The sequence below is a fragment of the Saccostrea echinata genome, unplaced genomic scaffold (assembly GCF_033153115.1).
Source record: "Saccostrea echinata isolate AGI-Se365-2 ecotype Australia unplaced genomic scaffold, CSIRO_AGI_Sech_v1 ptg000054l, whole genome shotgun sequence".
NCBI classification, from domain to species: domain Eukaryota; kingdom Metazoa; phylum Mollusca; class Bivalvia; order Ostreida; family Ostreidae; genus Saccostrea; species Saccostrea echinata.
This window is the reverse complement of record NW_026889803.1, coordinates 44,189,335-44,213,982: the sequence shown is the minus strand read 5'-3', so window position 1 is coordinate 44,213,982 and position 24,648 is coordinate 44,189,335. Positions and strand designations below refer to the sequence as shown.

Here is a 24,648-nt window from a genome sequence, read left to right as displayed (position 1 = left end):
TAAATGCCTCATAAGAAGTTAATTTATAGACTGACTTTTACATTTTATTAACATCAATGTTATAATTAAAAGAACTCACTTTTCCAAGTAACCAGTAAGCTACATATAGCATTGAAAATTTTATAAAGAATAAATATTATATACATTTAATTCAGCATATGCGTTCGCCGTCGAACCTTTCTCTTCTCCCCTCTTAAAAAAATTCTTACCGTATGCGTAGGTAAAAGTAAGAGCAGTCATTATCACCCATACAGAAGCCATGATTGTTAACTCCGTACATATGTACAATTTTTAAAAGGAAGTTAAATACAAAGATATTATTTAAACGAAGTATTTTTACTTCATACTGCATGCGTCATCCACCCAGCTGATCTCTAAGATTGCATGCATATGAGGTTTGGTTTCTCCATCAAAATTCAGTACAATTAGCTAATAATCTACTTTCACATTAAGATGAAGGTCGCCAATCTTGCAGACTCTAGTTGGAAATTTAAATATAACCAAATAATTTAGAATAGTAATATTCTATATTTACATGTACATTTCCAAATATTTTTCCTTAAGATTCTTAGAAAATTAGAAAAAGTTCATGTTCTCATGAACTACAGTGGGATGAGTAAGACTACTGTGATGTGGTTGAAGTAAAAAAAATAGTGCAACTTTTTTTTCTTCAAAAATGATCGTTGAATGACAAAAATATGTGGCAAGTCATCTGAAAAATAATGTATATATAAGATATGAATTTAATTTTTGAGAATTCATGAGGTACATGAACTACAACGCTTCACGCCTGCATATTTATTATGAAGCGCTAACGCGCAGTTAAATATGGCAAGTTTGGTATTGTTTTTATTGTAATAGCCAGTACTTTTTTTTTTTTTATCTAAAATTATATTTTGTAAGAAGACTTCAATTCCCAAAGAAAGCATCTATTATCATGTTCAGGTCAGTCAATCATTATTGGTGTGTTCTCTTAATTGATCGAAAACTTTTTAACTTATTTTTAATGAAATATGGTAAGATAAGTATTGTAATATTTGTAATAGTCTATACTTTCCAAATCTAAAATAATATTTTAATATCCAGATAATCTGGAGACAGAAAGCAGTTTAGAACTCAAAGTCGGGTTTAATTAGTTGAAATAACTGTGGAACCTGTGATTCGTGGGTTTATACAGTGATATGAATATTCAGAATATTGTATTAGGTTCCATAGTTAGGTACATGTATTTGCATACATATTGTACATATATGATTTAGTAATTCATTTTAAAAGATAATTTTCGGCTTCTACAATTTTATAGCGGAAAAATATAAATCTCCCATCTGTATTACTGTTATTAAAAACTTGTCCCACTCAATAAATGCCTAAAAAGTCCCGCCCCATCATATCTTGTACCAGTCCCACCCTGATGATAGATATGGCCTGGTCCCTTAATAACTGTCTAGATTAATAATTTTTGAATTTTTGCGAAAATTTGTGAAACGTCAAGGTACAATTTGTTGTCTTTAAATTATTGCTGAAAAAGAGATCGGTATGACGTTGCAGTTATGTAAGGCAATGAAGATAATAACAACATATTGAAATGTGAAGATAACGAACAGTAATCAGGCTCAGAAGTCCAATTAAACAATACAAATCGTGAAGAAAAAATGGATCAGGTGCCATGGAGGAGTAAGCATCCCATGTTTACTTGTCACTCCCGCTGATTGCCCTTTGTCATGAGTACGAAAAAAAACCCCGAATTTTTCTTATAAAAGACGTCAGATTAATTGGCAAATAATGTTATTGTATCGGCCATAAAATTTGTAAAATGTTGACTTTAAAAGAGATTGTAGATGCCCTTGAATCATTAACGTATTTATAAGTAATGTGACTCAATTTAGAAATTGGTCCGAAAGAACATGCTCTTGCTTATCGAATCAACTGGGAGACATAAACCCCATATGCAGTTGATAATGATATATTGCTACATAGTTGACGACAGTAAAGATGAAGTAATCACGTTTATCATAAAGTTTAGTTATTAGTATTCCTTCAATGTCTCTCTCTAGTAAAATATCAAAATTTGAATTTTATGTGTCCGATTCCGTGTGTGTCTTTTATTTCAAGTTCAATGACAGAAAAGAAAAAAAGAAATTTGAAAAAAAGATATGTCGTTAAGGAAGGATTCTCATATTTATTGTATTTAAAAGTCAATGAAATTTTCACAGATTCAAGAAGACAATATCGCTAACTGGTATCAATTAGATACAATTTGACCGTTTTATTTTAGGAGCATGATTATGTCAAGGTCATTATTGTTTTCCTTGACATTAAGTATTAAAAAAAATACTGTCGCCAGGCATGTGATGCCTACTTCTAATTCAAATGATTAAATGTTTTTCTTTTTGCATAAAAAGATCTCTCAATATAGGGTTTATCAGACGATACTACCAAATAAAGAATAATAATTTAACTAAAATAGTTATTGGCTAACCTGAATTTCCTCGTTTTTCTTAAATTTTTAGGTAATATTAGTTATTGTTATATGGTTCGTATATTTAAATTTTTCTTATTTTCACATATGGAGAATCTAAAGATTTTGATTCCGGGGCTAATTTTACGACGTTTTTAAAAAGTTCTAAAACTTTCAATAAAACTTTTCTTTTTAAATATGCCGAAAACGCCAATATGTATTTACGAGGGGTTATCAAAAAGTTCGGGGACTGATGCGTTAAAATTAATACTATGTAGTCTGTGCTTACAAAATTTATAAAAAACAAAGAACAACAAAAGTTGAAGAAATATTGAAAATTTTAGCTTGATACGTTGATATTTTTCCAAATTATTCTAAAATAAAAAAGACATTATATGATCACCCGGCGCTGTCGCCGTTTAGTTTCATGACGTCCGACGACGTCATTGTCTCTCAATGTCCGCTCTCTCTACCTCATATACTTATCTTGATGAGATTACCTAGAGTTAAGAAAGGACTTAAGCCCGTCTTGTTTATATGACTTTATAATGTCATGAACAGCTGCTTTCAATGCATATAATATTGTAAATGGATCTATACAAAGGGAAAGATCCTCACTTGATTATGCCAGAAAACTTAGCTTGTTGGAGTTCAATTTCTGCCACACATGATCAACGTCACTTTTCGACGTGACTGACTTTTGACACCCTGACAACAAATCGATATTAACTGTGCATCTTTCATCTCTCTGAATCTTTTTTGGCCATTTAAAAACAAGTACTCTGGATGCATTTTATTTCTCTGTAGCCCGTTGTAACATTCTTTAGGTCTATACCAGTTTTTCCAGGTGCGAAACTTTATAGAATGCTGGAAAAAGAAACCCCTCCCCCTTTTTGACTTCATTTTTAAGCCTTTATTTTTTTACACTTTATATAAAATTTACAATAAAATTTCATGGAACGTAGAGAATGTGGTAAAAATTTGCAAATCTAACAGAACAATTGTGTCGTACCACATGTCTGAAATAACGGGATTTTTTGCATGATGACAAATGCTCAGATCAAAAGAGTTTTACTCAGTTACACTCAGAAAAAAACGTCATATTTGAGGTTCCGCCGCCTGGACATACCATTACTTACAAAAACAATAAAAAATTATTTAAAAATAAAACTTATGATTTATGGTTTATTATATAGATAGAAAAGATGATGCTTACATAATGTTTTAAAATTCATTGATGTACCTACAGTGGTTTTAATTTTATGGCGCTAGTCCACGAACTTTTTGATAACCCTTCGTACATCTATATTTAAATAAGAAAACGTAAAAGTTCCAAAAATTATAGTGTATTTATACAGCAATATTGAATTAAATTTTATAATTTTCAGGTAATAATTTGATCATTCGTATTAATAAAGATTGCAGCGAATTTTAGTACATGTTCTTCGTTAAGATTTTAAGCGCTGTAAACTTTCCCGCTGCTTTCAGAAAAAGCTTATCCTTCTTAGGAATTCCTAACCTAACACCCAAAAATTAAAAAAAAGTACTTTTTAAACACGACATTATGGTGACATAGTTCTGGAATCAAAATCTTATTGAAAAGTTTCTTTCTTTATTTTCCCTATAAATCTTAAAAAATTAGGTTATAATAATGAACAAAAAGAATTCTTCATTATAACCTAATTTTTTAAGATTTGATGACATTCTGTGTTACGGTTCGATGTGTTCGTTTAAAAAGAAAACAACACGTCAACGTCAGAGGCAGCGCACCGGGAAGTTATAAAATCTTGCTTAGAGCTCGGATTGACACCTACAGAGACCCATAAGAAGCTTAAGTTAACAGAAACATATATATACGTATCCCGTGCTTTGATATCGAAATGACATGAGAGATACTCGGTAAATGAGGATACCAAGCTAGAAAAGAGAGGCCAACTGAAAGAAACTAGTGAGAAAAAAAATGTTAAAAATCTGAACGACACAATTGGTCATGACAGACGTCGGACAGTTAGAGAGATGGAAGACATGTTAGGAATCAGTAAATTATCCATTCACCGAATACTTTCGAAAAACTTAGGGATGCAGCGGGTATGTGCACGCTGGGTACCATTGATCTTGAAACACGGAAAAGTAAGAATTTTGCACTCCGAGGAATTTCTACGGCGATACCGAACCGGTTTAGAAACTGTTTGGATAGAATATTGACAGCGGATAAAACCTTGCTTCGTTACTATGAGAGAATCCAAGGTATAGAAAACATCTGGAACACAACCACCAAAAAAAAAAAAAAAAAATATACAAAAGTTTCGAAGTCAGTCGGTAAGCAAGTTCATCATGTTTATAGACAGACACTGCATAATTCCTACACATGCTGTCCCTGCTGGTCAGACGGTTAATTATTATTCCCATGTTGTGCGACGGGATCTTATGCATGCATTAAGTAAAAAAGACCTGGTTTAGCCACAAATAAAGAAAATCTTATCTCCATGTGCACCAGGATAACGCGCCGAGCAATACAGCCGATCAAAGAAAGTTGGAATTCGACATATTTGTATTTGACAGAATCAGTCACCCACGATATAGTTCTGACTTAAAATTAGCGCCGAAGGATTTTATTTTGTTTCTTTGCCTTAAAACTAAGTTGAGAGAGCAACGTAATGCAAATGCATTTGAAACAAAAATAAAGAAACATACTCAATAAGATTTTTGGACTTTCTTATACAACATGAAGAAGTTATAACAAAAAATAGTGGCTGGAATTTTGACGTCGAATATTCTGCTTTTGACGTCACCCATATTGCTCCTCCGGTCCTAACACTAGTTACACCCTTATACATCATATATACTATTTGTTAAAGTTAAGATAAATGCATCAATAATTTTTACATTGCATGAATTGGGTCTTGTTCTTAACTGAAAAAAATACCATCTATTAAAATCAACAACAATCTTGCGAGAGAGAGAGAGAGAGAGAGAGAGAGAGAGAACTTATTAATCAAAACTTTTCTTAACAAAATCATTACCTCTACCCAAAAGAGAGTAAAAGTTTATAGAATTTAAAGAGAACATATGATTTAAGAAGATAGTATTCCATATTAAAACTTAAAGAAAGTTCATCAGTATGCAATAATCCAAAAAGTATCCAGTTACATTTTTAATTGTTACATTCTGATCAACGTCGTTTATATCGACGCAAAATCTCAGTTTTATACATTTTGGGTCATGATTACATTTTGCATTGTAATAATCCACTTAAAGAAACACTGTGACGGAAAAAAGGAAATTTGACAAAAGTAGAATTTTTGCATGACACATGCAAATTTTGTTCAATTCTTGAAGATATTAGGTTTCAGAAAATTACAGGTTTCAGAACCTAAAAAATCTACTTTTATGGAGAAAAAAAAGTGAAAATAATTTTCGTTTACCCCAACACAAAAATATTGCCTCACTTCTTCCTCTTTGTTGTACGCATGCGCAGAAAAGTTGTAGAATTTACCATTGTGTCAATTCCGCAGATATAAATGTCGGATGACCGAGGATTTTGATACAATCTTCAATGATCAGAACTTATTCCTCACTTTTGCTTGCTCCAATTCAATGTTGTTTACATGCTTCACGCTAAGAATAAAAGTCGCGTGACCTTGACATTGTTGACATTGACGATAACAACTAAGCAATAGTCACAACCTTTGCTTTTCCGGCACTTACATTTTGCGGTTTTTTTCTGGCTTTACAGTGCAGTTGAGTAGTCAAAACTTTGCTTTATTCATATTTCACATAAATGTTTTGTTTTATGATACAGTTATCTTAAAAAAAACACATTGTTTCGACTCATTATGTAACTTTAATTTTGTAAGAGAGGTTCTCGAATATGGTTTGTTGAGTTTATGAGGCTTATTTCATACTTTTTCTATTATAATATTGCTAACAAAATACAAGCAAAATAAGAAATAAATGTTACACTGAAGGAAGTCATGCAACGGTTGTGTATTGCATCAACATATTCATGCATAATATACTTAATTAAATCATAATTATGTTCCCCAAACGAAGTTTGGGAACATATTGTTTTTACTCTGTTTCTTATTATTAAGGTCTTCCGACTTCCTTCGGAAGACCTTATTGTTTTCCGTCTGTTTTCTATTATTATTATTATTATTATTATTCTTTTTTTCATAGTTATGGCGATATCTCAGCTGTGAGTAAGCAGATTTCAGAGATTTTTTCGCGGAAGATGCATCATGTAAATATCTCCAGACGTGTTTTTCATTTTTTCAAAATTCACTTCTGTTAGCGATTTTTGGGGAAATTTGTATTTTTTAAATGGCATTTTGTCCAGAATTTTTCTCGACAACGGCTAAAGATATGAAATTGAAACTCAATGAATAAATAGAACATCAAATTCCAATATGGGGAACGACCTTTATTTTTCGTCGTCGGCACTTCCGGTCGCAAACGGAAGTGAATTCAAAAAGTTCAATTTTTCAACTTTTTTGTTTTTCAATATTTTTCTTTAGGATTTACAAGGTTTATAGAGTGTTTTACAAGAATTCTAAATATGTATTCAATATTTTGATGCGTGCATTTATTGCAAAGATATGACCGATCCAAACTTTGTCCCACTGTCTGGGGTTCGAATCCTGCTGGAGGTAGTTAATTTTTTTTCTTTGTTTTTCTCTTTTTTTCAGTTGCTAATGACTTCTCTCTCTTTAAAAACATGTATGGTAGTTTTTGCTGATTTTTAAAAGCTTTTTTGTCAGAGATTCTGTAGAAAACCTTTCGACATATACTAAATATCTTTGCATCTATAATATGTTCTTCTAAAACTATTTTAAGGATTTCATTCTTGTCCCCAAAGCTTGACCCATTCAAAAGTTGTCAACCCTTTTGCAATAAAACCTTGTTATCGCTACTCCTCCGAAACCGTAAAACGTAGAGATTCCAAGCCTTCAGCAGCAGTCTTCGACTCATTTAATACTCTCTTCATTCTATCATTGCAAAAGCATTCTTTGGTCCCTTGTATGAGTTACTACCCCTGAAAGTTTATGCTGCTTACATTTAATGAACTTTTTTTAAAACGGTGTATCCTAGAGACATGGGACCAACTGCATCGGCATGTTTGACTTTGACCTTGAAATATACGTCAAGGTCAAAGTCATTTAAAAACATAAGAAATTCCTTATATATGTGTAAAATATAGCAATTCACCAAATGACCTTGAACTTTGACCTTGACCTTTGGCCTTGACATTGGGTCAAATGAAAAGTAAGGACATGCATCCAGCTCCAGTATCAGGTAAAAACATAGAAAGTAAAGATTTCCTTGTTTTGTTTTGTTTTGTTTTGTTTTTTTGTTTTTGTTTTTTGGTTTTTTTTTTGGAAATGACCTTGACCTTTGATCTTGACCCAAAGGTCACAATCAGACTTAAAGATGTGAAAGTAGTTACAATTCTTAGTTTAAAAGAGGCATAAAATAAATAATTCATTCCCCCCCCCCCTTCTTGAAAAAAAAATCACATCAACAACAACGTAGAATATTTCTGTAAAATTCAAACCAGACCTCGGATCGACAACATATTTGGTACATATGTAGTATAGACCTCAGAGAAACTTTCTTGAGAGTTTTACGGTGAGTCTTATAAGTTTATAGAAGTCATGAAGTTTCACGGCAAGAACTACAAGTTCTGTTGTGTTTGAAATTAAAGTGCAGGTGAACGAAGAAATGATCTAAACCTTTTATCGGCTATTTCTTCAGATGTCGTTAGTAGCATTCGATTTTCCTGATATGATACGACATTTTAATACCAAGCATTCTCTCTTTCTTTTACATTTGGAATTCATTTGATTTTTATTTAGAATTAATCAGTTTCCAGAAATAGCGATTTTCGGTATATTAAAAACAGTTCTCGCTTTCATTGTCGTGTTTCCCTTCTAAAAATGCATGTTGGGTATTTGTGCTACACATATTTAATTTAACCCAAAGAAATGCTTATTTAAATGTTTCATATTTATTTCAGGATATTCAGTCAGAAATGTTAAAATCCGAACCCGATCTTTTAAGCTTACAACAAAGCTATTTTCAAAAAATTCAGCATGCTCACAATATCGATGAATCGGGCTACAGTCCATTAATACATTTTCATTAGGGAACAGTGTTAACGTTTTCTCACGCACACCCGTCCCTTCTTATTTTATATACTGCTTGCAAGTTCAGGAACTATTTCCTTTTACGGAACTTCTTTCTTCCCCTACCGATTCTAAAAATACGCTTGTATTTATTCTATAGTCTTAAACAATTAACTTACTCAATTTTATCGGAATGTGTAGCGCAGTGGTTAGAGCACCTGCCTTTCAAACCAAGGGTTTTGAGTTCGATCCCAGCTGGAGGAGGATTTTTTTTTTTTTTTTTTCATTTTTTTTTTTTTTTTTTTTTTGCTTTTTTTTTTTGGCATTTTTCTTTTTTTTTTTTCGGCCTAAACGACACAAAAACACTTAAAAAGGTGGAAAGGCCTCTAATTGTTCTCTGAACAATTAGTTTACTTGTTATTATTAAGGTCTTTCGATATATATGATAAGATATGAATATGAAACTTGCTGAGGTGATAGAGCATCAAATGTAGATATGTTGATCGACCATTATTTTCCGTCGTTCGTACTTCCGGTCGCAAACGGAAGTGAATTAAAAAATGTTAAATTTGTAACTTTTTTGTTTTTCAATATTTTTCTCTGGGATTTACAGGGTTAATAGAGAGTCTTCTAAGAGTTCTAAGTACATGTATGTTTTTATCATTTTGATTGATGCATTTGTTGCAAAGATATGTAATACAAAGATAGATTACATGATCAGTACGTACTGGTCCCTGCTGACAAAGCAGGTAACAACATTGTCTTTGTTTGTAAGACTCATTATATTAAATGTATTTTAGAGGAACTTGGATTTAATTCTACAAGTGGTAATCCAACTTATACTCATAGTTCCCTTTCTAAGGAAGAACTTCTTCAAAATCATATGTCAGTTTTGAATATTTTTAATATTCCAAACAACCAAAATGAATTCGAATTACCATATTTATAATGGATTCCGAAACTTCATAAAAATCCTTACAAACAAAGATACATAGCGGGTTCCAGTATATGTTCAACCAAGCCTCTATCTTTACTCCTCACTAAGATATTAACAGTGGTGAAGGAGAAACTTCAAGAGTACTGTGCAACAATATATTCGAGAAGTGGTGTAAATCAGATGTGGATACTTAAAAATTCCAAGGAACTTTTGGAAAATTTGAAATCACAAGATTTTACCAAAATCAGCTTTAAAACTTACTTAACGACTTTTCAACTTTATACACAACCATTCCCCACGATAAATTAAAGTCCAGGCTTTTTGATATCATTGACAGCTGCTTTTTCAATAAAAATGGAACTCGTAAATATACTTACCTTGTCATTGGTCATTTGCAAAATTATTTTGTTAAAAAACATTCTGATTGTACACACAAGTACTCTGAAGTTGACATTAAAAAGATGCTTGAGTTTCTGATTGACAATATCTATGTGGTTTTTGGAGACCAGGTCTTCCAACAATCTATTGGAATTCCCATGGGTACCAATTGCGCCCCGTTATTAGCAGACCTTTTTTTGTATTCATATGAAGTAGAATTTGTCCAAAATCTTGTACGTGAAAAGAAGAAAACACTTGCTGTGGTCTTCAACTCGACATTTAGATATATCGACGACGTATTGTCAATTAACAATGGCTATTTCAATTCTTATGTCGATACGATATATCCTGGTGAACTTGAGATAAAAGATACCACAGAGTCTGACACATCTGTTTCATATTTGGATATTTTACTTGAAAAAGATGTTAACGGTAATATAACAACCAAGCTTTATGATAAACGTGATGACTTTAACTTTTCAATCGTCAACTTCCCTTAAAACAAGTTCAAAAGTCCATTGAAACAATACAAGTTGGAAATGGAGCAAACACAGACACCTAAAACATCAGAGGTAGGATCAGGTGCCATAGAGGAGTAAACATCCCCATTCGTCCAGTCACGTCCGCCGTGTGCTCATTGTCGTGGTCGGGCAAACGGGAAAATCCGTAGACAATTCAATATTTAAGTAATGGCCTAACATTTTCTACGAAAAACTACAGTCAGCATTCGTTTTAATGATAGACTGTATTTTTCAAATTTTCTAAAATTTCCTTGGGGTTTTTAAGCATCCACATTGATTTACACCACTTCTCAAATATATTGTTGTACTCTCCTGAAGTTTCTCCTTCACAGCAATTAATATTTTAGTCAGGAGTGAATTCAAGAAAGAGGCTTGTATCTTTGTTTTGAAAGATTTTTTTAAGTTAAGGAATCCAGTATAGGTATAGTAATTCAAATTCATTTTGATTGTTAGGAATATTAAAAAAATTTAAAACTGACATATGATTTAGAAGAATTTCTCATTAGAAGAGGAGCTATAGATATAAGTTGGATTACCACTTGCAGAATTAAATCCCAGTTCCTTTAGAGAACAATTGAAACAAGCATTCTGAGAGTATTGTATTGGCAATTCTAGTCCTCTACCGGCAAGTGTAATCTGGTTCCCGTTAAAAATTGAAAATGCCATAATTTCGTCAAAAAGCAATGAAGCGGAACGAAATTCAAACTTGGTTTGTAACTCATCAAGGTAAAGTCACATACCAAAAATCAGCTCAACATCTACAAGCGTTTAGAAAAAAGTGCGGAAAACCAAGTGGGACAGACTGTCAGACAGACAGAGGGACAGCCAGACAGCTAGACGGACAGACAGACAGACAGACAGACGGACGGACAGACTCAGAGGAAACCTATAGTCCCCTCCGGTTTCACCGGTAGGGGACTAATAATGAGCCTTACATAAAAAGACAAGCGGAATTCCCTAAAGTTTCGCCCTTTGAAAAAGTGATTTAAGGTACATATATACAAGTAACAGTGTTAACAAGCATTCTGAGAGTATTGCATTAGCAATACTAGTCCCCTACCGGCAAGTATAATCTGGTTCCCGTTAAAAATTGAAAATGCCATAATTCCGTCAAAAATCAATAAAGCAGAATGAAATGCAAACTTGATCTTTAACTCATCAAGGTAAAGTTGCATACCAAGAATCAGCAAGCGTTAAGAAAAAAAATTGCGGAAAACCCTGAAAAATTGAAAAGGCCGTATTTCCGTCAAAAATCATTGAAACGGAACGATATGCAACCTTGATCTGTAACTCATCAAGATACACTCACATACCAAAAATCAGCTCAATATCTGCAAGCGCTTAGAAAAAAAGTGCGGAAAACCAAGTGGGACAGACTGACAGACAGACAGAGGGACAATCAGACGGACGGACAGACTCAGAGGAAACCTATAGTTCCCTCCGGTTTCACCGGTAGGGGACTAATAAATCTTTGCTCAAGTCAAGGTAAAAGTAGTCTATTTAACTCTATAGTAGAGCGCACCGAGCCCTATAAATTTACGTGTAAGAACAAAGAAATTCAAACTGAAATATACACATACATATACGTCAAGGAAATATTTGTGTGAAACCTTTCCAGATTTTTTTCGCTCCTCAATACCTTGTGATAATGGCGAATTGTAGTACCGCCGTAACTGTGAGGATTTAGTTCTTACAGAAAGGAAACAAAAACTTGTTTCATCCATCCTAGTATGCTTTCACATTATTTAGACTGTTTTCCTTTCAAACATGTAACTCTTTTTCTCTTGTGTGTATGTATATTGTATTACATTAATATATGGCCTTATATGAGTATTTACAATGTACCTTCTTGTTGCCCCTTGAGAACTCTTGATATTGCGATTGCATCACTTAATGGACCCCTGTTTCGGTGGAGTTAGGAAATGTAAGTTAAATACACTACTAGATTGATCACTGTAGATTTGTAAAGCATGTAAGAAAGTAGTCCTGGTGAAATATCTTGATGAATGTTTACTTACAAAGATTACTGTTGTATCAACAAAGAACAATTTTGAGAATTTTTTAAAGGAGGCAAGGGACACACATGTTTAACAGTTAGCATCTATTAGACTATAGCTTAGAGTTTGAGTTGCATTCTAAGTTAAACATTGCCTTTCTATAATGAAATATATGGAGATAACGAACAGTATTCAAGCTCAAAAGTCCATTAAAAATACAAAATAGGAGCAGAGCAAACACGGACCTCCAAACATCAGAGGTGGGATCAGGTGCCATGGAGGAGTGAGCATCCCCTGCCGACCGGTCACACCCACCGTTTGCTCCTTGTCATGATCGGGAAATAACGGAAAAATCCGTCGACAATTCAGTGTGTAAATAATGGCCTATCAATTAGTATGAAAAACGTCAGTCAGCATTTGACTCATGATAAATTGTATTTGCTGACAAGGTCATTGTATCGACCATAGAACTTACGAAATGATGACTTTAAAGGAGACACCTGATATTCTTGTTAGATCAACTTATTTGTCAATAGTTTACCTCGTTTTAGAAATTGTACATACGTAGAGCATGCTCTTGCGTATCGAATCAACTGAGAGATATATACCCCGTATGCAGGTGATGAAGGTATATTGCTGCATAAGTAAGGGAAGTTGACGATTGAAAAGTTAAAGTCATCACGTTTATCATAAAGCTTGGTTGTTAGATTACCATTAACGTCTTTTTCAAGTAAAATATCCAAATATGAAACAGATGTGTCAGACTCTATGGTATCTTTTATCTCATGTTCACCAGGATGTATTGTATCGACATAAGAATGGAAATAGCCATTGTTAATTGACAATACGTCGATATATCTAAATGTCGAGTTGAAGGCCACAGCAAGTGTTTTCTTCTTTTCACGTACAGGATTTTGGACAAATTCTGCTTCATATGAATACAAAAAATGGTCTTCTAATAACGGGGCGCAATTGCTACCCATCAGAATTCCAATAGATTGTTGGAAGACCTGGTTTCCAAAAACCACATAGATATTGTCAATCAGAAACTCAAGCATCTTTTTAATGTCAACTTCAGAGTACTTGTGTGTACAAGCAGAATGTTTTTTAACAAAATAATTTTGCAAATGACCAATGACAAGGTAAGTATATTTACGAGTTCCATTTTTTTTTTTTGAAAAAGCAGCTGTCAATGATCTCAAAAAGCCTGGACTTTAATTTATCGTGGGGAGTGGTTGTGTATGAAGTTGAAAAGTCGTAAGTTTTTAAGCTGTTGATTTTCGTAAAATTTTGTGATTTCAAATTTTCCAAAAGTTCCTTGGAATTTTTATGTATCCACATCCGAATTACACCACTCGAATATATTGTTGCACAGTACTCTTGAAGTTTCTCCTTCACCATTGTTAATATCTTAGTGAGGAGTAAAGATAGAGGCTTGGTTGAACATTTACTGGAACCCGCTATGTATCTTTGTAAGGATTTTTATGAAGTTTCGGAATCCGAAATAAATACGGTATAATCAATTTCTAGCCTTTTCAGCACGAACGATTGATCTTTAGTTGCGCTTTCAAAATCCTGACAATGCTTCATCTTCTTTTTCCTTAAGAAAGAATGTGCAAGCTCTTGAACGTTTAGCTGCATCTGAATGATGTGTAAGATATCCTTTAACCTTGTATTTCATTCAACTTTTTCATGGATAGCCTCAGCTTTCATTGACATTTACATATTCGACGATCGTGTTTCAGAAACGTTGAAAAGTAGTTTTTCATTGCAATTGTATTAAAAATTCAACGTTCTGACTATGTATTAATAGTAATTTTTGATTCTTAGTCTAGATCAAGACCTCATTTTTCACAACATATAGTGTTGCGGTGTGCAACTGTAATAATTATTATGTTTCTCCTGTCTAATATCCATTAAACATGCATCGTCAGGCATCTGCCTTTGTATATAGCAAATAATTTCTTGAAATACTTCACGTAATTTTTATGTAGGTCTGAATCATATACCGAAAAGCCATTCTGTCTATCAATAAGCAAGCTTCAATAATATTCAAAGGATCTTTATTACAATTCATTAGCCTTCTTTGGATTCCAGAGAAACAGTCGGATTTAGCCAACGATGTCACCTTCACTGTAAAAGATATGCACATAAAAATACTTTATTTAAAAGCAAACTACATGTAAATAGTTGACGTGACAGGCACAAAGTGAAGGAATGGGGGGGGGGGAAGGGAAAAAAATTGGATTTCTAGAAAAACTTTAATGAGGAAAAAGGAGGACACATATATATACCAAACTCCTATTTCTACATAACTATTACAACTTAACCCTGATTTTAAATATGCTGCAATAAAAACTAGTGGCGGAGCACCCCTTCCATGAACATTTTTTATAGTAAAAGCTTATGTTTGGAAAAAAGTGAGTGTGTGTTGGGGAGGGCAGCCCCTCCCCCCCCCCCCATACTACGTACCTGTGTGATTCTATGATAAATGATATGATTCAAGAAACTAAAACTTAATGATATTAATAATTACAGCTAAATTATTTCAGCTGAAAAAAAAGTTTGAATTGTTAAAATTATTCTTGTAACAATACTTCTCTGACAAAACTCAATGTCTTTCTCAGTTTTCAACCACATCCCAGTTCATTGCCTAGTACCCTGAACATCTCTCTAATAAATAATATCCACCCACTGAAAGACGTACTTTATTTCAAATCTATACTTATAAATTAATAAATTTTGCAAATAAACTTCAAAACGGGTGCACCAGCGTTCTTACTTACTCCTCTAAGAATACACATGATCCAAGATGATGTCCGTAAACTATATTTAGATTTCACTTGCATCGTAAGTATCGTACATTAAATTAAAAGTCTACTTTTATTTTCTATAAACAGCCATGAAATAGCAAAAACATGAGTACGGTGGCGTTTCCGATTGGCGGATCTAAGTTACTGGCAATTTTTAATGAAACTGGGAACGAGCAATCGTCTATTTATTTCATTACACGTCATTACTGAATTATTCAATCAAAACTTGATTTAAATGATATAAAAGAAATAGTTGTGATAACCGATTAAAAAGGAAAATGTGCAAATTATTTTTGTCATTCACCGATCGTAATATTGACGGAAGCTTCTAGAACATCATATAGCATCGAGCCCGATGTTAAAAAGAAAATAGCTGCTTTAACATAAAAAAAAAAAAAAACTTTTGTGTGAATGGTCATTAAAATAATGGTAAATCATTGATAACACTGTAAGTTGTGAATATATTTATACATCGAAAGACTATTACATATAATTAGTAGCGCGGTTAGGATAAGGCTGTCCGTAAAATATCAAACTGTTCCAACTGTAGTAACTTCTCTGAACTACCTAGATATGATGTCATAGTAACATTTGACGTCAAGTCAAGTCACTGCATACTTGAACTGACATGACGGGGAAAGTGTCATAACTTTTGCATTCCTTTCACATGACATGTAAAGATTTTTAGCGTTGTTGTTTGATTCAAGCGTCTGGATCGTTCTTTAAGCTTGAGTGTGCTGTTAAGATGTTGACATTTGCAATTTAATATCGTTATTCCTTAAACTTGTCCGATATACATATATTCAAACAATAACAAAAAGTTGACTGTGAAACGCTTCCCCTTACACGTCCGTGGTCAGAGTTAGAATTTATAAATCGTGTATATATTTGTCTGGCACAAGTGATTAATAAGGATAAATTGAAGATACTCTCTGTGAATCTACTAGAGAAGTATGTCCTCTAACTTAACTTTGCTGGGGGATTGTATGTAATTTATCCTATTTTGTATAAATTGTGATAAAGGGTGGAAAATGCCCCTTTGTATATGGGTAAGTTGAATTTCTCATTGAATATTTTCTAAAGAAATAAGATAAAGACTTGCCCCCAGCACTTTATATGTACCAAAGATCATGATGAATTGACCTATGTGACAAATTTTTCTCAATAATGTTGTTTTGCACTTGTGCCGATGAGATATTTGTGCAACATTTAGGAATTTTATAAGTGTCCGTCACGTGATCAACAAAGTCATGTGACATCACAAAAATGCATTATTATAATTCCTGATTACACTCTCTTCACAAGTTGACTGCAAATTCATACCTAGATTACAAATTGAAATTAAAATCTAGCTCAAAATAAAAGGTATATTTTAATGCATATTAAGCCCTCGGACAGCCTTAATTAACATAGCTGCGAGGTTTTCCTAATAAATATATCGGTAAAAATTTGTATATATTCCTCACTGAGAGCATCGTGGCAACGAACTCGAAGTACAATTTGGACTTAATTCGTAATAAACATGCTTACATGAAAAGAGAAAATTAATGAACAAGGCATTGTTCAAATACAATTATGCTGTAAAATTTTGTACTTTAATCAATACATTCCAGTTTTTTTCTGTAAACAATCTTTTGTATCAAATACTCGGCCTATTCCAGTGGCGGATCTAGGAATTTTGAAAAGGTTGGGGGGGGGGAGGTTGGGGTAGGGGCCCACAGACACAGATTTATTAAATTTTATGTATATTTTAGACACAAAATGGGAGGGGGGGGTGGCTGGGCCCCCTCTAAATCCACCAGTGCATTCATAGGGCGTTATATAAAAGCTAATTTTTACACATGTACTTGGGTCTTGGATTATAAATATGTATGTACATGTACCTTATTGATATGTAAAAAAAAAAAGGTAAGGTACAGTTTTTACATATCAATAAGGTACATACACATTTATAAACCAAGACCCAAGTACCTGTGAATTTTTACCCCCCCCCCCCCCCAAAAAAAAAAATCATTTTCTCAGTAGAATGAGCATTTCTTGACGGAATCATATAAGAGTATCTGAAGTACAATATCCATAACACAGTATATACAATATCCATAACATAGTATATAACAGGTTTCACAATAAACGTCAATTAATGAAATTGTTATTTAAGTTTTACAAGGGGTGGGGGGTGGAGACGTACTTCTACTTCATGCGGGATTTTGAACAAAGTATTTCTTCCTGCTATAAGCCTGTTGGCTGTCAGTAGAAACTACAATATATATATTATTGGATTTTTTCTGTCGGTAGTGGTATAAAGAATGAGGGCGCTTTTGATTGGCATTCGGCAGGAATCTGGGCGCACTTGAAAAGTGAAAATTTCATTGATCTGTCGCATGAAGTTTTAACATTCTTTTGATGTATCGGGTTCCTGTGAAATAGGAAAGGGAAATATTTTCCCGATATTGTATTTTGATTTGCTAAAAAAGAACTTGAAAATTGGCTAGATGAGTCATTTGGTACAAATTGTTACATTTTTAAACACGTTTTTCTAAAAATTTGCTATCTCTGGGTCATCTCTCCATGATTTTGAAACGTTATTTGTGTGCATTTTAATTCAAAGAAACTAACAAACATTTGTAAAAAATGGAGACAAGACCCAGAGGCCATAAAAAATGAACTTTTAAAAAAAAAATTTCAATGTGTAAATGCGGTGCTTCATTGTCGTTTTAAAAACCATGTAGTATGTGTAGCGGTGATAGCTCAGTAGTATGCGTTACCCGCCCAGTGCATTGCAAATGAAATATTTTTGGTTCGATCCTCGCATGGAGCGTTAATTTATTTTTTTTAATACTAACAATCAATTCTTTATCAGTTTAATTTTATGAACTGGTTTATTTTAAAATGGATAAATTCTGGTTCTATTGCACCGAAAGCGAAAGCAATTATTCCAACCTACTGAAACTTTAATATACACATACGTACTTGTACTTGCATTTAACTATACCCCATAGGTGTTTATTACTTATTTGAAGCGTTACTAAGTTATACATGTAGTAATTATCAAGATAAGCGGACTGATCTATTAAATTTGACAAACTAAATGTAACATTTTCCCATGTACGTAACTTTGTAAAGTATGTCCAGCTGTGGTCAGCCGACCAAATCGTAGACATTTAAACTATAAAGTTTCGTACACCTTATTCCTGCAGATCACACGCCAAACACGCCCATCTTCTTTAATTCCCCGCGCTTGCGCGGGATTTCATCTAGTATATAATTAAAGAAATTTCTCGCTGAATAGCTTCACGGCACGCAAAGCGGAGCATACCCTCGCAAAAGAGTACATTTTTCATTAGCCTGTCTCGTACAACACACTCGACATTTACATAGAAAAAAACAAACAGCTTATTTGTTAAAGGCAATATAATAACAGGCACTTGTTTCGAATACAGGGCACCCTCTACTTTTTCTTTCCACAAAGTACTTATTTCAATTTCAGACACCCAACTTGAACAAACTCTTATTTTTATCAATTTATCAATTATTTACCTACTTTAACAAGGCATAGTTCGCTTCGAAATATTCTTTTCTTTTTTAATGAATAGTTCTTAAGGTGGTATGGGATACCAAACGAAACTTCTCCTACATATTTATGTACCCAAATTAGAAGGATTTGAAATACCCCCACCTTTCAGTATATTAAAGTGTAATTTTAATAATTTTTTTATTATTTTAATGAGATATGCAAAAACGATTTTTTTTCTTGCATAATTCTTTTTTCATAAGCTTAATATTATAGGCAGGCGTTTGCTAATATAAAGTGTTTATAAAAACAAAAATGACAAGAAATATGTCTTAGTATTTTTTTAATTTTCAACAAAAAATAAGCGTAAAAAACTGGGAAAACTTTATTTCTTGAAAACAGACGGATAACATTTCATGAGAGTCTACAATAAGAATGTTTCTTAATATGTTAGCAAAGTGAAATAAACAAATTGAAAATATGTATATAAATGGAAAATATAAAATGCATTTAAAATTTTTTGAATTAAAAGATCCGAGCGGAAGAGTTATCCTTCTTTATTTTCCAAGGGTTGAAAAAACCAGGGTGCTATTTTAGAAATGATGAGCATTTTTTCCCAAACATAAAAAAATCGCACTTTGTAGTTTTCAACTTTGAGCGGTTTTGAAAACAATGCATGGACAATCGCTTTCCAGGACGTGTCTTGTTCAGAGCAATTGCATTCATCTGAACGTTTTGGGACTATATACAACAGCTAACTGATTTGTGACCAAACAGTTACTTCTTGAATTAAATAACAAAAAAGTCCAGCTCTGGTTAACGTGATAATTGATTGGTGATAATTCAGCACAATGTGAAGTAATCGCACTTATCCATGCCTCACCGCACACAAGGTGCTGTACAGTTACTCAAACAATTGAAATACAGCTTTTGCTTAAAAGTGTTCAAAAGCAGCAATGTTGAAACTACCTTTTACAGGGGTTTGCTTTTTTTAAATGTCCGTTGTACAATTATAAGTAAATTTATATACTTGCGATTTTTTTGTCTGTTTTTACTTAAAATGCCGACTTGTGAGAACTTGCATTGAAATAGGCTTCAGAGTGTTCTTTTCAACGGTGTATCTACAAATTTTGACCCGATAATAAGCACTCATGCAAATCAAAACAATACTTCAAACGGAAATACGTCATAACGTGGAGGTATCCCATACTACCTTAACGTCCTTCGTCTAGCCTCTTTAATGTGAACCACTCATTTAGATCCATTCCTCAAAAATTTCTTCACAATATTTTTAGACTTTGCAGAGGATACATCAACTTCCGGATAGGGTTATAGTGTAGGATAAAAAAGAAACCCCAAACCTGATAAACCTATTGTGTGTTTGTTTTTGGGATTTACTTGAAAGTGAGGGTATGGGTGTTTGAGTGTGTGTGTGTGGGGGGGGGGAGGGGGGGGGTAAGAGAAGACACTATCCTATGTCAATTTTCTTCATACACATGTATCTCCTTACCGTTGTCATAGGATCGGTGTTTCGAATGGGGAGGGGTCCAAAGTCATTTTTTCGTTACTTTAATATAAATCTGAAATTTTAGGGCGCCAAACCCCCACCCCCTCTAGGTCTATGTCTGCAATTCTAACTACAAGTTCATTAGGAATAATTCTTACGCAACATCTGTCTCACAGATAAATCTGTAAACATGTCCACAGGATTCATCGGCCCATTTTCCGTGATACCTGTCCCATAATGCAACACAGTTTGCATCTGTATGCTGATTTGGCTCTCCCGGAGAGAAGTAATTCGTAGTAATGGTCTGCATGTTAGAGGAATAGATCCAGCGATCTTCTTCTATTAAGTCAGAAATTCCGATCCAATAGAAACTGGAGTCGTCTGAAATCACGTCAAGTGAAAACTTCAAACATCAGATTTTCCGTTAACAAACGTCGGAATTTTGTCAAACGTTTGTCAATACAATTTATTTTAAATTGGTGTCAGATTAAAATTTTTATGGAGTATTTGTCGGTCATTATGGATTTTTAAAAAAAAAAAAAAAATATGACACGCATTGGACTCATCAAATAAAAGCATATTACAAAAGTACCTTTTGAAAAAAATGGAGATAGTATTCAAGCCTGAGGGGATGAATGACATATATACATGACACTGTTTAACTACGTCACAGTCTCCGTTTATATAAGTGCAAAACGTGTAAACCACCAGTTCTTGTATAAATTTGTTTTACTTTAATTACCATTTTATACAAAAAAAAAAAAAAAAAATGTTTTAACATTCTTGTAAACATTAACAAATAGACCGTTTCACGGTAACTGCAGTACTGCTCTTTTGCAGGGTAAAATAATATAGTTTGGTGAAATATGACGTAAAAGTAATTGTTAAATATGCGTCATTTAATTATCTGTCAACAAAAACTTCGCCAAACGTTATTATTTTGCCCTGCAAAAGAGAGGTACCGCAGTTACCGTGAAGGGGCCAATTATGAAATAGATTGATCCACTCCTCTGTTTCTCTGAACTGCGCGTCCAATAAATCGGTGACGTCATACACGATCTGTAAGTACAGCAAGATCATACTCGTTGAAAACAGGGGTGGTATCATTATGTAAAAACAGGTCGTAATCTGTATTTGATGAAATATTTTGAGAAATGTGGAACACAAAAATTATTTTTGCATGGCTTATGACGGAAATCTTATGTAGGTATATCTTATTTCGCTTCTTTAGCTTACGTGTGACGTCATAGTTGGTTTTTGCGTACTCGAGAAATGTAAACACGACATGTTTTTGTCATGCTTTTGTCTTCTTTAACGATGTCCTGTGCAATATTGAGGTCAGCTTCACCATTCAAAATTTTATACAGTTAATCAATGAATATGATGGACTTGCATTTCAACGTAAATCCAAAAATATTGAATGATTAGAATTTTTTGCACATTAAGTTTTTTGTTGTTTTAGTTGTTTTAAAACATATGTAATCAGAGATTACAGAACTCACCTCATCGAATGTTGTTTTTAAGCAAGGCAGAGTCCCAAGCTAATAATCTAGTAGTGTGCATCCCTAAATGTAAATTTATGCAATTATGGTCCGATTAGGCTTGTAGTTACTTCGGAATGGACTTACCTAAAAACTTTAAACAAGTCACTCATCAAGAAATTTTAAGTCATATCCAGCATCTGAAGCAAGTTTGAGAGTGTTCATCCCGTGATGCATCATCCATGCAAGTTTGGTTCAGATAGCCCTATAGTTTACTTTAAACTGGTCACTCATCTGGAAACGTAGGTTAGATACAGCGTCCTAAGCAAGCCTGGAAGTGTCCATCTTTAGATGTATCATCCATGCAAGTTTGGTCAACATACGGCTTAAAGTTACTTGGAAATGAGATCTGCTCCAAAAATCTTTAACCTGGTCACTCATCCTGATAATGTAGGTCAGATCCAGCATCCGAAGCAAGTCCAGTAGTATGCATCCTCAGATGTATCATCCATGCAAATTTGGTCAATGTAAGGTTTATAGTTACTCGGAAATGAGAACTACTCCAAAAACTTTAACCTGGTCACTCATCCTGAAAATGTAGGTCAGATCCAGCATCCGAAGCAAGGCCAGTAGTGTACATCCTCAGACGTATCATCATGCAAGTTTGGTCAATGTAGGGATTATAGTTACTTGGAAATGAGAACTGCTCCAAAAATCTTTAACCTGGTCACTCATCCTGAAAATGTAGGTCAGATCCAGCATCCGAAGCAAGTCCAGTAGTGTGCATCCTCAGATGTATCATCCATGCAAATTTGGTCAGTGTAAGGTTTATAGTTACTTGGAAATGAGAACTACTCCAAAAACTTTATTCTAGTCACTCATCCGGAAAATGTAAGTAAGATCCAGCATCCGAAGCAAGTCCAGCAGTGTGCGTCCTCAGATGTATCATCCATGCAAGTTTGGTCAATATAGGTTAATAGTTACTTGGAAAGGAGACCTGCTCCAAAAACTTTAACCTGGTCACTCATCCGGAAAGTGTAGGTGAGATCCAGCATCCGAAGCAAGTCCAGTAGTGTGCAATGTGCGTCCTCAGATGTACCATCATTGCAAGTTTGGTCAACATAAGGCTTAAAGTTACTTGGAAATGAGAACTACTCCAAAAACTTTAACCTGGTCACTCATCCAGAAAATTTAGGTCAGATCCAGCATCCGAAGCAAGTCCAGTAGTTTGCATCCTCAGATGTATCATCCATGCAAATTTGGTCAATATAGGGCTTATAGTTACTTGGAAATGAGACCTGCTCCTAAAACTTTAACCTGCTCCAAGAACTTTAACCTGCTCCAAAAACATTAACCTGGTCATTCTTCAGCTGAAATTGCAGCATCTTAAAGTCCATATAGTCAATGCAAATCGGGAGAGGAGCAAACTCGGACCTCCAAAAACATCAGAAGTGGGATCAGGTGCCATAGAGGAGTGAGCATCCCTTGCCTACAGCTAACACCCGCCATGTGCTCCTTGTCATGATCGAAAAAAACGAAAAAATTCGGTAGACATTTCAGTGTATAAATAATGGCCTAACAATTAGTATGAATAAAGTCAGTCAGCATTTGACTTCATGATAGATTGTATTTGCTTACAAGGTCATTGCATCGACCATAAAACTTGCGAAATGATGACTATAAACGAGACTGTTGATATCCATGTTTCACCAACTTGCCTGTCAATAGCTTACCTCGTTATAGAATTTTTCATACGTAGAGCATGCTCTTGCGTATCAAATCAACTGGGAGACAAAAATCCCATATGCAAGTGATAAGGGTTTATTGCTACATAAGTACGGGAAGATGATGATTGAAAAATTGAAGTCATCACGTTTATCATAAAACATTGTTGTTAGGTTACCATTAACGTCTTTTTCTAGTATTAGTAAAATATCCAAACATGAAACAGATGTGTCAGGCTCTGTGGTATCTTTCATTTCAAGCTCACTATATATATAGACATATGAATGGAAATAACTCTTTTTAATTGATAATACGTCGTCGATGTATCTAAATGTCGAATTGAAGGCCACAGCAAATGTTTTTTTCTTCCCATGTAGAAGTTCGTTCTTGAACAAATTCTGCTTCACATGAATCCAAAAATAGGACTGCTAATAACGGGGGCGCAATTTGTACCTATGGAAATTCCAGCAGATTGTTGAAAGACCCTCCAAAAACTACATTGATATTGTCAATCAGAAACTCAAGCATCTTTTTAATATCAACTTCAGAGTACTTTTGTGTACAATCACAATGCTTTTTAACAAAATAATTTTACAATGACATGGTAAGTATATTTACGAATTCCATTTTTATTGAAAAAGCAGCTTTCAAAAGATTTCAAATTTTCTGCAAGTTCCTTGGAGTCTTTAAGTATCAACATCTGATTTACACCACTTCTCAAATATATTGTTGTACAGTACTCCTAAAGTTTGTTCTTTACTGTTGTAAATATTTTAGAAAGAATTAAAGAAAGAGGCTTGGTAGAGCATTTACTGGAACCTGCGATGTATCTTTTTTTGAAGGATTTTTTTTTAAGCTTAGGAATCCAGTATAGGTATAGTAATTCAAATTCATTTTGATTGTTAGGAATATTAAAAATATTTAAAACCGACTGGTTTTTAATGATTTCCTCCTTAGCAAAGGAGTTATAGGTATAAGTTGGATTACCACTTGCAGGATTAAACCCCAGTTCCGCTAAAATTTAATTCAAATAATGAACCTTACAAACAAAGACAATTTTGTTACTTGCTTTGTCAGCGGGGATCAGTATATACTGATCGTGTAATTCTCATTATCTCACATGTCTCCCTCGCGCATCTGTCACAACCTTCATTCTCCTATGCATGGAGTTAATCAGTGTGTTTATCCTTCTAAT

At 33.8% G+C, this 24,648-nt stretch overlaps 2 protein-coding genes across 2 annotated transcripts in view; both read right to left on the bottom strand.

The window, feature by feature from the left end:
• The window catches only part of LOC133204915 (multiple epidermal growth factor-like domains protein 10), a 29,490-nt gene extending 17,347 nt beyond the window's left edge, over positions 1 to 12,143 (bottom strand). The window contains exon 1 of the mRNA XM_061340656.1: positions 12,059 to 12,143. Within this exon, the coding sequence (XP_061196640.1) occupies positions 12,059 to 12,143 (85 nt within the window). The remainder of the gene's footprint in view (positions 1 to 12,058) is intronic.
• Positions 12,144 to 14,495: 2,352 nt separating this feature from the next.
• The window catches only part of LOC133204914 (CD209 antigen-like protein 2), a 28,309-nt gene continuing 18,156 nt past the window's right edge, over positions 14,496 to 24,648 (bottom strand). Inside the window, exons 4-5 of the mRNA XM_061340655.1 lie at positions 20,406 to 20,628; positions 14,496 to 14,549 (exon numbers count right to left, since the gene is read on the bottom strand). Of these exons, the coding sequence (XP_061196639.1) occupies positions 14,528 to 14,549; positions 20,406 to 20,628 (245 nt within the window). The 3' untranslated portion in view covers positions 14,496 to 14,527. The remainder of the gene's footprint in view (positions 14,550 to 20,405; positions 20,629 to 24,648) is intronic.